This window comes from Pseudophryne corroboree, chromosome 8, assembly GCF_028390025.1.
Source record: "Pseudophryne corroboree isolate aPseCor3 chromosome 8, aPseCor3.hap2, whole genome shotgun sequence".
NCBI lineage: Eukaryota > Metazoa > Chordata > Amphibia > Anura > Myobatrachidae > Pseudophryne > Pseudophryne corroboree.
Window position 1 is genome coordinate 57,371,901 of NC_086451.1, and position 13,932 is coordinate 57,385,832.

The window sequence follows — 13,932 nt, forward strand, 5'->3', positions numbered from 1 at the left end:
TCACAGGGAACTAGACAATTTATTGAGGCAGTGTGCCCCCGTTACCAAATACCATCTAGGTTCCACTTCTCTAGGCAGGCGATACCGAGAATGTACACGGACGTCAGAAAAAGACTCACCAGTGTCCTAAAAAATGCAGTTGTACCCAATGTCCACTTAACCACGGACATGTGGACAAGTGGAGCAGGGCAGGGTCAGGACTATATGACTGTGACAGCCCACTGGGTAGATGTATGGACTCCCGCCGCAAGAACAGCAGCGGCGGCACCAGTAGCAGCATCTCGCAAACGCCAACTCTTTCCTAGGCAGGCTACGCTTTGTATCACCGCTTTCCAGAATACGCACACAGCTGAAAACCTCTTACGGCAACTGAGGAAGATCATCGCGGAATGGCTTACCCCAATTGGACTCTCCTGTGGATTTGTGGCATCGGACAACGCCAGCAATATTGTGTGTGCATTAAATATGGGCAAATTCCAGCACGTCCCATGTTTTGCACATACCTTGAATTTGGTAGTGCAGAATTTTTTAAAAAACGACAGGGGCGTGCAAGAGATGCTGTCGGTGGCCAGAAAAATTGCGGGACACTTTCGGCGTACAGGCACCACGTACAGAAGACTGGAGCACCACCAAAAACTACTGAACCTGCCCTGCCATCATCTGAAGCAAGAAGTGGTAACGAGGTGGAATTCAACCCTCTATATGCTTCAGAGGTTGGAGGAGCAGCAAAAGGCCATTCAAGCCTATACAATTGAGCACGATATAGTAGGTGGAATGCACCTGTCTCAAGTGCAGTGGAGAATGATTTCAACGTTGTGCAAGGTTCTGATGCCCTTTGAACTTGCCACACGTGAAGTCAGTTCAGACACTGCCAGCCTGAGTCAGGTCATTCCCCTCATCAGGCTTTTGCAGAAGAAGCTGGAGGCATTGAAGAAGGAGCTAAAAGGGAGCGATTCCGCTAGGCATGTGGGACTTGTGGATGCAGCCCTTAATTCGCTTAACAAGGATTCACGGGTGGTCAATCTGTTGAAATCAGAGCACTACATTTTGGCCACCGTGCTCGATCCTAGATTTAAAGCCTACCTTGGATCTCTCTTTCCGGCAGACACAGGTCTGCTGGGGTTGAAAGACCTGCTGGTGACAAAATTGTCAAGTCAAGCGGAACGCGACCTGTCAACATCTCCTCCTTCACATTCTCCCGCAACTGGGGGTGCGAGGAAAAGGCTCAGAATTCCGAGCCCACCCGCTGGCGGTGATGCAGGGCAGTCTGGAGCGACTGCTGATGCTGACATCTGGTCCGGACTGAAGGACCTGACAACGATTACGGACATGTCGTCTACTGTCACTGCATATGATTCTCTCAACATTGATAGAATGGTGGAGGATTATATGAGTGACCGCATCCAAGTAGGCACGTCACACAGTCCGTACTTATACTGGCAGGAAAAAGAGGCAATTTGGAGGCCCTTGCACAAACTGGCTTTATTCTACCTAAGTTGCCCTCCCACAAGTGTGTACTCCGAAAGAGTGTTTAGTGCCGCCGCTCACCTTGTCAGCAATCGGCGTACGAGGTTACATCCAGAAAATGTGGAGAAGATGATGTTCATTAAAATGAATTATAATCAATTCCTCCGCGGAGACATTGACCAGCAGCAATTGCCTCCACAAAGTACACAGGGAGCTGAGATGGTGGATTCCAGTGGGGACGAATTGATAATCTGTGAGGAGGGGGATGTACACGGTGATATATCGGAGGGTGAAGATGAGGTGGACATCTTGCCTCTGTAGAGCCAGTTTGTGCAAGGAGAGATTAATTGCTTCTTTTTTGGGGGGGGTCCAAACCAACCCGTCATATCAGTCACAGTCGTGTGGCAGACCCTGTCACTGAAATGATGGGTTGGTTAAAGTGTGCATGTCCTGTTTTGTTTATACAACATAAGGGTGGGTGGGAGGACCCAAGGACAATTCCATCTTGCACCTCTTTTTTCTTTTCTTTTTCTTTGCATCATGTGCTGATTGGGGAGGGTTTTTTGGAAGGGACATCCTGCGTGACACTGCAGTGCCACTCCTAGATGGGCCCGGTGTTTGTGTCGGCCACTAGGGTCGCTAATCTTACTCACACAGTCAGCTACCTCATTGCGCCTCTTTTTTTCTTTGCGTCATGTGCTGTTTGGGGAGGGTTTTTTGGAAGGGACATCCTGCGTGACACTGCAGTGCCACTCCTAGATGGGCCCGGTGTTTGTGTCGGCCACTAGGGTCGCTAATCTTACTCACACAGCTACCTCATTGCGCCTCTTTTTTTCTTTGCGTCATGTGCTGTTTGGGGAGGGTTTTTTGGAAGGGACATCCTGCGTGACACTGCAGTGCCACTCCTAGATGGGCCCGGTGTTTGTGTCGGCCACTAGGGTCGCTAATCTTACTCACACAGCTACCTCATTGCGCCTCTTTTTTTCTTTGCGTCATGTGCTGTTTGGGGAGGGTTTTTTGGAAGGGCCATCCTGCGTGACACTGCAGTGCCACTCCTAGATGGGCCCGGTGTTTGTGTCGGCCACTAGGGTCGCTAATCTTACTCACACAGCTACCTCATTGCGCCTCTTTTTTTCTTTGCGTCATGTGCTGTTTGGGGAGGGTTTTTTGGAAGGGACATCCTGCGTGACACTGCAGTGCCACTCCTAGATGGGCCCGGTGTTTGTGTCGGCCACTAGGGTCGCTTATCTTACTCACACAGCGACCTCGGTGCAAATTTTAGGACTAAAAATAATATTGTGAGGTGTGAGGTATTCAGAATAGACTGAAAATGAGTGTAAATTATGGTTTTTGAGGTTAATAATACTTTGGGATCAAAATGACCCCCAAATTCTATGATTTAAGCTGTTTTTTAGTGTTTTTTGAAAAAAACACCCGAATCCAAAACACACCCGAATCCGACAAAAAAAATTCGGTGAGGTTTTGCCAAAACGCGTTCGAACCCAAAACACGGCCGCGGAACCGAACCCAAAACCAAAACACAAAACCCGAAAAATTTCAGGCGCTCATCTCTACCTTATACGTCACCTGCAGCGCATTCATAATAAGTCAGTGACAAGTTCAAAAACTTTGGGTGACAGCGGAAGCAGTCCACTGACCAGTAAATCCCTTCCTCTTGTAACCAAGCTCACGCAAACCACCCCACCAACTCCCTCAGTGTCAATTTCCTCCTTCCCCAGGAATGCCAATAGTCCTGCAGGCCATGTCACTGGCAATTCTGACGAGTCCTCTCCTGCCTGGGATTCCTCCGATGCATCCTTGCGTGTAACGCCTACTGCTGCTGGCGCTGCTGTTGTTGCCGCTGGGAGTCGATGGTCATCCCAGAGGGGAAGTCGTAAGCCCACTTGTACTACTTCCAGTAAGCAATTGACTGTTCAACAGTCCTTTGCGAGGAAGATGAAATATCACAGCAGTCATCCTACTGCAAAGCGGATAACTGAGTCCTTGACAACTATGTTGGTGTTAGACGTGCGTCCGGTATCCGCCGTTAGTTCACAGGGAACTAGACAATTTATTGAGGCAGTGTGCCCCCGTTACCAAATACCATCTAGGTTCCACTTCTCTAGGCAGGCGATACCGAGAATGTACACGGACGTCAGAAAAAGACTCACCAGTGTCCTAAAAAATGCAGTTGTACCCAATGTCCACTTAACCACGGACATGTGGACAAGTGGAGCAGGGCAGGGTCAGGACTATATGACTGTGACAGCCCACTGGGTAGATGTATGGACTCCCGCCGCAAGAACAGCAGCGGCGGCACCAGTAGCAGCATCTCGCAAACGCCAACTCTTTCCTAGGCAGGCTACGCTTTGTATCACCGCTTTCCAGAATACGCACACAGCTGAAAACCTCTTACGGCAACTGAGGAAGATCATCGCGGAATGGCTTACCCCAATTGGACTCTCCTGTGGATTTGTGGCATCGGACAACGCCAGCAATATTGTGTGTGCATTAAATATGGGCAAATTCCAGCACGTCCCATGTTTTGCACATACCTTGAATTTGGTGGTGCAGAATTTTTTAAAAAACGACAGGGGCGTGCAAGAGATGCTGTCGGTGGCCAGAAAAATTGCGGGACACTTTCGGCGTACAGGCACCACGTACAGAAGACTGGAGCACCACCAAAAACTACTGAACCTGCCCTGCCATCATCTGAAGCAAGAAGTGGTAACGAGGTGGAATTCAACCCTCTATATGCTTCAGAGGTTGGAGGAGCAGCAAAAGGCCATTCAAGCCTATACAATTGAGCACGATATAGTAGGTGGAATGCACCTGTCTCAAGTGCAGTGGAGAATGATTTCAACGTTGTGCAAGGTTCTGATGCCCTTTGAACTTGCCACACGTGAAGTCAGTTCAGACACTGCCAGCCTGAGTCAGGTCATTCCCCTCATCAGGCTTTTGCAGAAGAAGCTGGAGGCATTGAAGAAGGAGCTAAAAGGGAGCGATTCCGCTAGGCATGTGGGACTTGTGGATGCAGCCCTTAATTCGCTTAACAAGGATTCACGGGTGGTCAATCTGTTGAAATCAGAGCACTACATTTTGGCCACCGTGCTCGATCCTAGATTTAAAGCCTACCTTGGATCTCTCTTTCCGGCAGACACAGGTCTGCTGGGGTTGAAAGACCTGCTGGTGACAAAATTGTCAAGTCAAGCGGAACGCGACCTGTCAACATCTCCTCCTTCACATTCTCCCGCAACTGGGGGTGCGAGGAAAAGGCTCTGAATTCCGAGCCCACCCGCTGGCGGTGATGCAGGGCAGTCTGGAGCGACTGCTGATGCTGACATCTGGTCCGGACTGAAGGACCTGACAACGATTACGGACATGTCGTCTACTGTCACTGCATATGATTCTCTCAACATTGATAGAATGGTGGAGGATTATATGAGTGACCGCATCCAAGTAGGCACGTCACACAGTCCGTACTTATACTGGCAGGAAAAAGAGGCAATTTGGAGGCCCTTGCACAAACTGGCTTTATTCTACCTAAGTTGCCCTCCCACAAGTGTGTACTCCGAAAGAGTGTTTAGTGCCGCCGCTCACCTTGTCAGCAATCGGCGTACGAGGTTACATCCAGAAAATGTGGAGAAGATGATGTTCATTAAAATGAATTATAATCAATTCCTCCGCGGAGACATTGACCAGCAGCAATTGCCTCCACAAAGTACACAGGGAGCTGAGATGGTGGATTCCAGTGGGGACGAATTGATAATCTGTGAGGAGGGGGATGTACACGGTGATATATCGGAGGGTGAAGATGAGGTGGACATCTTGCCTCTGTAGAGCCAGTTTGTGCAAGGAGAGATTAATTGCTTCTTTTTTGGGGGGGGTCCAAACCAACCCGTCATATCAGTCACAGTCGTGTGGCAGACCCTGTCACTGAAATGATGGGTTGGTTAAAGTGTGCATGTCCTGTTTTGTTTATACAACATAAGGGTGGGTGGGAGGGCCCAAGGACAATTCCATCTTGCACCTCTTTTTTCTTTTCTTTTTCTTTGCATCATGTGCTGATTGGGGAGGGTTTTTTGGAAGGGACATCCTGCGTGACACTGCAGTGCCACTCCTAGATGGGCCCGGTGTTTGTGTCGGCCACTAGGGTCGCTAATCTTACTCACACAGTCAGCTACCTCATTGCGCCTCTTTTTTTCTTTGCGTCATGTGCTGTTTGGGGAGGGTTTTTTGGAAGGGACATCCTGCGTGACACTGCAGTGCCACTCCTAGATGGGCCCGGTGTTTGTGTCGGCCACTAGGGTCGCTAATCTTACTCACACAGCTACCTCATTGCGCCTCTTTTTTTCTTTGCGTCATGTGCTGTTTGGGGAGGGTTTTTTGGAAGGGACATCCTGCGTGACACTGCAGTGCCACTCCTAGATGGGCCCGGTGTTTGTGTCGGCCACTAGGGTCGCTAATCTTACTCACACAGCTACCTCATTGCGCCTCTTTTTTTCTTTGCGTCATGTGCTGTTTGGGGAGGGTTTTTTGGAAGGGCCATCCTGCGTGACACTGCAGTGCCACTCCTAGATGGGCCCGGTGTTTGTGTCGGCCACTAGGGTCGCTAATCTTACTCACACAGCTACCTCATTGCGCCTCTTTTTTTCTTTGCGTCATGTGCTGTTTGGGGAGGGTTTTTTGGAAGGGACATCCTGCGTGACACTGCAGTGCCACTCCTAGATGGGCCCGGTGTTTGTGTCGGCCACTAGGGTCGCTTATCTTACTCACACAGCGACCTCGGTGCAAATTTTAGGACTAAAAATAATATTGTGAGGTGTGAGGTATTCAGAATAGACTGAAAATGAGTGTAAATTATGGTTTTTGAGGTTAATAATACTTTGGGATCAAAATGACCCCCAAATTCTATGATTTAAGCTGTTTTTTAGTGTTTTTTGAAAAAAACACCCGAATCCAAAACACACCCGAATCCGACAAAAAAAATTCGGTGAGGTTTTGCCAAAACGCGTTCGAACCCAAAACACGGCCGCGGAACCGAACCCAAAACCAAAACACAAAACCCGAAAAATTTCAGGCGCTCATCTCTAACTGAAATGTCTGTAATTTTTCCATTTTGATGAATAAAAATACTCTATTAAAAAAAAAAAAAAAAATACATCTGTTATGCTGGGTACACACCTAAAGATATATCTGCAGATCAATTGATCTGCAGATATATCAAGTGCCGGATCCGTCAGTGACTGATGTCACGAACTGGGCGGGCATTTACACAAGCCCGCCCAGTTCAGCTGTCAGTCACCACCGGCTGCTGCAGCTTGTGTACGGGCGGTCGCGTACACACACACCGACATGCCAATATATTTAACAATATATTGGCCGTCGACTGTGCAGCAGGGCCGACGCAATAGGTCTGTGAACGACGGAGTTCGCAGACCTGTTGTTCGTACGTACTGGCTGACGGACCTGCAATATATTAGCTGTTCAATAGAACGGCCGATAAATCGGCCAGTGTGTACCCAGTTTAAGTCTCACCTGCAATCTTAAAAACACCTGTACCATCCATACAGCACCATAGCCAGATTAAGGGGGGATGCAGGGCATACTGTTCCCTGGGCCCCCCTTTGTCAGGCTGCCCCCCCCCCTCCCCCGGCAAGAGCACACTGACATCACTAGCTTTCCCTCTTAGGCAGCAGCAGAACCAGGAGCCAGAATGCGAGCAGGACAGTATGCAGTGCAGGTAGAGACACAGGAATATCATATTTCATGGTTTCATGAGTGTGGCCGGAGAGACCCCCAGCCCACGTGGACAATGGCCGCCGTGGCACTGAAGGGGTTAACCCCTAGTGCCCGGCGCCATTATGAGGACAATGGGCGCTTGGCGCCATGTTTAAAATAGTGTGGGCGCTAGGCGCTGTGTGTTTAGAAATGTTTTAAAAATGTATTTTGAAATTGTATGCCGCGGTCCCGGACCTCTCCGGCGACCGCGGCAGTGAGGGAGCTCCCCGGCGCACTGATCTGTGTGTGCGCGCCGGGGGAGGGGAGAGCCGCTGTGTATGCGCTGAGGTCCGGGAGCTACGCTCCCGGCACCTCAGCGCTACGGAGGGGGAGCCGCTGCAGGCGGGAGAGCCGCTCCCGCTGCAGTGCGCTCTGTGGGTGCCGCCGCTGGGGGCCGGGTGCTCTGCTCCCGGCGCCTCAGCCCATTGGAGGTGGCCAGCCGCGGCAGCCGGGATGAATGTCCCGGGCTGCTGGGCGGCAGGGGGGGTGCGCCGCAGCCCGGCTCCCCGCCGGACGCTGCGGTGAGGCCACAGATATCAGCGCCGCATACAGGGGACCGGGCTAGCCGCCCCCCTGCGCGGCGAGGGCTCCAGAGTGTGCCGCTCATGGGGGACCGGGCTAGCCGGCTCCCTAGCGACGTGGGGACAATCAGGCTGGTGAGCGCTGGGGTCCGGGAGCTACGCTCCCGGCACCTCAGCGCTGCAACGGACACAGAGCCACGGCGGCCGGGACAAGTGTCCTAGGCCGCCGGGCTTTAGATCAGGGGGTGCGCCTCACCGTGCGGCGAGGCCACAAAGTGAGTGCCGCTCTGGGGGGACAGGGAGAGCCAGCTCCCTGGACCCCAGTGGCAGGCAGGCAGGCTGGAGGATGGGGGAAGCCAGCCCCATACCTCCAGCGCTGAGAGAGAGCCCTAGCAACCAGGCTTCAGGGCTAGGGGAGCCCAGCGCTGAGCGCTGGGCACAGTATTTAATAACAACAACACAATGTATTTAAATGTAAGAGATATTGGACTGGTATGTGAGGCACTGCAGTGCCTGGGTATGTGGAGCCTGTGCAGTGCACAGGCTCAGTGTATATTTAAAGGAGAATGTACAGTGTGTTTTAAATGTGATGTATTTAAAGGTAAAATGCACTTACTTGGTTGTGTGTCCCAGGAGGGGGGAATCCATGGCTGTGCAGGCTGATGGATTCTCCCAGACCTTTTCCCCAAAAACGGAATACTTTCCCTTCCAGCCTCACACTTGAAAGTGGCATTGGGAGAGAGAGGAGAAGCTCAGCTTTGAAACAAGCTGAGTGGTTTTCTGGAGCTCCATGGAGATCACCCGTAGTAGCCAGGAAACCCTGACCGGGGATCTAGGCTGCCCAGTTCTGGAGCCCGAATCCAGGCTGCAGGCAGTGGGCTAGGTCCCGGTCAGGTTTCTGGAAGTCAGTTTAGGCGGGAAAACTTCCCCCAGCCTAGACTGAACGGCACCGGGGCGTATCCTGATCCTCCAGGATGGGACAGACAAAGGAGAGTGACCACTCCCCACTGTCCATAGAGAACAATGTTAGCTGTGCATGTGACCAAGGCATGCACAGCCCATGGGTAAACATTGATTGGTTGTACACCACAGTGCGGGCTTACCCCTTGTGGTAATGTGTATTGGAGTAGGATAAAAGGAGGGCAGTTGCACCATGAAAATTGTATTATACCAACTACTTTCTGCTGTGAACATCTTGCTGTATGCTGTTGCCCCTAGCAATAGGGAAGAGTCTTTTTTAAGACTATTATTGAGCAAATAAACATCTGCCTCAAGAAGATTGCTTCATCTTGTGACCTACAGGGTTATGCCAAACATAGCCCCGTCCTCCGGCTGTCCAGGGAAGCACCTAACGTCTCCAAGTTCCGCCTTCCGCCAGCTACCGGTAGAGGCCTAGCAAGTGGCTAGTGGGGATTCGTCAACACCACACAGGTGTGGTAAGGCAGCGTGTCGGCACATACAGAGCAGAACCGTGGTTCCAAACGCCATGGCAGGTTAGGAGTTTGGTGGTGGCAGCATAAACCCGCCCACAGCGCAGTGGGTGGAGTCAGTAACAGGCGGTTACTGACGGTAAGCGGGAATCCCCTATGTGGTCAGGTCCGTGTGACCTAACCTTCCATTCTGTGCACTGGGAACGCGAACGAAAGGTGTCCGGTCACAATGAGCTACCGACAGAGCTTTCTGACCAGAGGAGAGATAGAAGGGTGGAGAGAGCTGTAAGTGACACAGGGATCCCAGCTTCTCCTCCTCCCCGCCTGGGTGTCTGAGCCCTGTGTAAACTGTTATGCAACTAAACCATTTGGGCCTAAAGATACAGACACACACAGGGAGTCCTCCTGAGTCTTGTCCCAGTGTGTAAGTAGTACAGAGGTTGCTGCTATTCTTGCATGTGACAAGGTAAATTATTTATTTTTTTATGTGTATTTTAAGGTTAAGTTGTCTTTGTTCCACTACAAGAAAAGTTTATAAAATAGTTGTCTTTCAGTTAGGTGGAACTATAAACAGTACTAAGGCATTATTACACTAGTAGTTAAAACTAATATACACCATTGGTTTAAATTTCATATACACAATCTATACCTCCCAACATGACCTATTCCAGGAGGATAAAAAAAAAATGCTCTCTACCTGGATTTCCTTCTAAATTTGCACTCACCTGTGTTGAAGTATCTTTCTTATCAATTAAATAGTTCAACACAGGTCACACCAATCATATATTAAGTGAGAAGTCCAGGTAGAGAGCATTTTGTCCCTCCTGGAATGCGACATGTTGGGAGGTATGTACAATTTAATCTACATTCCCCACCTTCCATCTAGGCCCCCCTGTCTTAAGTGCCCCGGCACCCCAGGGCTTGATCCGTCCCTGTATAGCACCCCCATATATCTGTCCCACATCTTTTCATCCATTATTCTGCACTTTATAGAATATCACTTGTAATTATTGGGCAAATGAAGCAAATGTAAAACTTCTAACTGATTAATTAATCATTAGGGATGGGTGCCCCAGGGGTTCTGAAGAAAGTTCCAACATTTTTTATCTAAAAATAGCGACTGACCCCGACTTTACACATGCTCTGAAGCTGCAAGAAAAAAGCTGCGTTAAATCCTATTGAAATGAACATGGGGAAAATCCTCCTGGACAATTGGATAGGAAGAACCTCGCTGCCGGCTAAAATTTCATATGCGGCACAACCAAAAAGAAAAGTAACGCACAAAATTGGATATGCACCTTAGAATCCATAATAACTAAGGCCCAGATTTGTCTAGCCTTGGAGAGTGATAAATTGCACGGTGAGAAAGTATCAGCCAATCAGCTCCTAACTACCATGTGTTTGAAAAATTACAGGAGCTGATTGGTTGGAACTTTATCACCAGGCCATATCGCCTAGTGTGCACCTACGGGTCGTTTGCTGGGCCATCCCATCAGTGCACTGCACACTCATCAGAACAATCCGATGGCAGGTATCCTAAATGTGTCCGTGAACTCTTATATCGCGCGATATATCGTTGAGTGTGTACGGCCAACCGATATAACGTTATATCGGTTGTGTCGTCAGCTAGGGTACACATCTTTCTAACGTGCACCTGGCCATTTATCTGCTGTACTCTCCACACAAAATGCTGCACAGTGAAGTATGGTACATTTAGGTGCACTGCTTTTTACTGAATGAAATATGGCCCTCATTCCGAGTTGTTCGCTCGCTAGCTGCTTTTAGCAGCATTGCAAACGCTAAGCCGCCCTCTGGGAGTGTATCTTAGCTTAGCAGAATAGCGAACGAAAGATTAGCAGAACTGCTACTAAATAATTCCTTGCAGTTTCTGAGTAGCTCCAGACCTACTCACAGATTCCGATCACCTCAGTCCGTTTAGTTCCTGCTTTGACGTCACAAACACGCCCTGCGTTCGGCCAGCCACTACCCCGTTTCTCCAGCCACTCCTGCGTTTTTTTCCCCTGGCACGCCTGCGTTTTTTAGCACACTCCCGGAAAACGCTCAGTTACCTCCCAGTAACGCCCCTTTCCTATCAATCACTCACCGATCAGCAGTGCGACTGAAAAGCGCCGCACGAACACCAGCACATCTACTAAGTTTTGTGTTAAATAACTTAGCGCATGCGTGCTGCGTACCATGCGCATGCACATTTTCCACCTAATCGCACCATTGCGAAAAACGGCAACAAGCGAACAACTCGGAATGACTACCTATGTGTAGACAAGTTAGTAAAGTCAATTGAGGAATCGCTGGCAGGAGAATTAAGAGCACTGTGGGGGGTCTTCAATTGTTTGAAAAGTCAGTTGGGTGTCTGTTTTTTCCTATCTAAAAGACAGGAAAAAAACAGACACCCAACAGACTTTTCAAACAATTGAATATCCCCTTTATCAGGGGCAAATGCAGGATTTAGCGAGGGGGGTTTCCAGGTACTCGGAAGCCCCCCCGCGTGCTCCACTGCCTATATATTTAAAAGCAAAATAAATTCTTAGAAACAAGCAATATATTACTGTGTCCACACGTACTGTATAATAATAAGCACAACATAAAAAAAATTCACAACTTACCCCTCCTGCAGTCTTGCGCCATCTTTTCACATGCTTCTATACAGTGAATGGCTGCCAGCACTCTGATTGGTGGATAGCTTCAGTCATCCACCAATCAGTCCCATTCACTGTCTGGCTGCTGTCTGGGAGGCAGGTAGAAAATTCTGCGCTCTGGTTGGGGGAGGGAGGGGGGGGTGTCCATGGCCCAACCTTCCCTGGCTCGAAGGCTCCTAGAACTGTGGGGCCCTTGGGTAGCTGCTCAGTAAGCCCATATGTTAAGATGGCCCTGACCTGGGCTTCTTTGGGTGTCCCAGCTTGCCAGGAAGGTTTAACAATACGCCCCTCAGCATGAGGAAGTATATTTGCTCTACACGGCTTTGATGGGTCAATGCAAAAGTCATGTACCCTGCAGCCTGTAGAGGCTGCACAGGCAGGGTCAACCTCTATTCAATGTGTTCGCAATTAAATTGCAAACGCGTCGCGGGGCAGCCCCACACATGCTGGGTGGCCTTGCCCTGTGAGTATATGGACGCAGATTTTGCTTCCGAAGCAAGATCCGTGTCCATCTCTGAATAACCCCCTTTGTGCAGTGTGTGGGCATCTACCCATATTTCCTATGGTGTATCCTGATTACCCAATCCTCCTTGTGGCAGATATATGCACATTCAGGGCCTAATTCAGCATGAGTTGTAGTTTTGCAAGAAGCCGCAAAACTACAACTCCTTTCACTAGCATGCTGGGGAGGCGCCCAGCACAGGGTCGCGGCGGCTGTGTGTGATGTCATGCAGCCGCTGCGTCCTGCACTGCAAACGGTCCGGACACGCATCTATTGCCTGGACCGTGCCCCTCCCAACACCACAACGCCGTCCATAGAACGCAGCGACACCACCCCGTTGCCGCCGCCCCCTGCCGGGACTTAGATAAATCTAAGTTCTCGCGCATGTGTACAGCGATTTCCGCACTTCTGCTATCCATGCTGAATCGGGCCCCCAGTGCGGTGTGCAGAAAGTCGCAAATAAGAACAGATCGCTTAATGTGTAGCGCAGATATCGGGCCTGTCCAATAGCAGAACAATGGGCCGACAGTATTTGCCGGTTTCACCCCCAAAAATGCCATAGTGTGTACCCAGCTTTATTATTGTCACTCACTTCATTGTCTAACTTCCTCACAGTTTGATTTCTCAGCTTGTGCGGTCTGAACCTTTTTATATTTCATTGTTTGTGCATAGTATTGTTATTTTCTCCGGACGGTGCTACCAACACTTATTGGCATCATATAAATATAAACTTATAATAAAGGTACATCTTATGCAGTATATAAGGTACACAAAGGTTATGGATTTGTTTCCACATTTATAGTATATAAATGTCAGGTATAAAACATTGGCAACAGTCGTCCTGCTCACATAGGGGGTCATTCCGACCCGATCGCACATTGCAGTTGTTTGCAGCGGTGCGATCTGGTCAGAACTGCAGCACATGCCAGACGGCCGAAGGCCATCGTTGCCTAGCGATCGCCTCTGCCTGATTGACAGGCAGAGGCGGTCGCCGGGTGGGAGGAGACTGGACGGCGCCGTTAAGCCGCCGTTTAGGGGGCACAGTCCGGTCAACGCAGGTGTGGCCGGGCCGTTGGGGCGGGGCGCGGCACTGACATGCGGGACGGACTAGCCCTGTGCTGGGCGTCCCCCCGCATGTCTGAGTGCCTGACCATAGCTGTGCTAAATTTAGCACAGCTACGATCAACTCGGAATGACCCCCATAGATTCTCTGCATATTTGCTTTTTGTGTGTATGTGGGGATTGCATGGCAGTTGAACACAGTAATACTTTGTGTGAAGGGAACACTAATACATGGCCTCTGTACAATTACAGATAACCCGCCCGAGCAGAGATGAGTCCTGAGGCACCTGACTTCTGCTGAAACCGTCTCTCCTGCTATTAGCCGCCTGTAATGGAAGGATGACTGGGCAGGATGGGGGAGCGGGTCCGTGGAGTGAGAGCTCTGAGCCAGTGGTCACATTACATTCAGGTGAGAGATGTGAGGCGTTAGTGTACAGGCAGCTTGTCAGCTCTCTGCTCCTGGTAATAGCATAAGTGGCTGCTGGAAAGTAAGAAAAGCAATAATGCACACA

At 50.0% G+C, this 13,932-nt stretch overlaps 1 protein-coding gene across 4 annotated transcripts in view; it reads left to right on the top strand.

Moving 5' to 3' along the window:
- The window catches only part of TMEM268 (transmembrane protein 268), a 99,128-nt gene that overhangs the window by 16,766 nt on the left and 68,430 nt on the right, over nt 1-13,932 (top strand). For 3 of the 4 annotated variants that reach the window (XM_063936432.1, XM_063936434.1, XM_063936435.1), the window contains exon 2: nt 13,673-13,829. The exons of the other annotated variant lie outside the window; for it this stretch is intronic. In XM_063936432.1, the coding sequence (XP_063792502.1) occupies nt 13,760-13,829 (70 nt within the window). In that variant the 5' untranslated portion in view covers nt 13,673-13,759. The remainder of the gene's footprint in view (nt 1-13,672; nt 13,830-13,932) is intronic. 4 annotated transcript variants of the gene reach the window in all.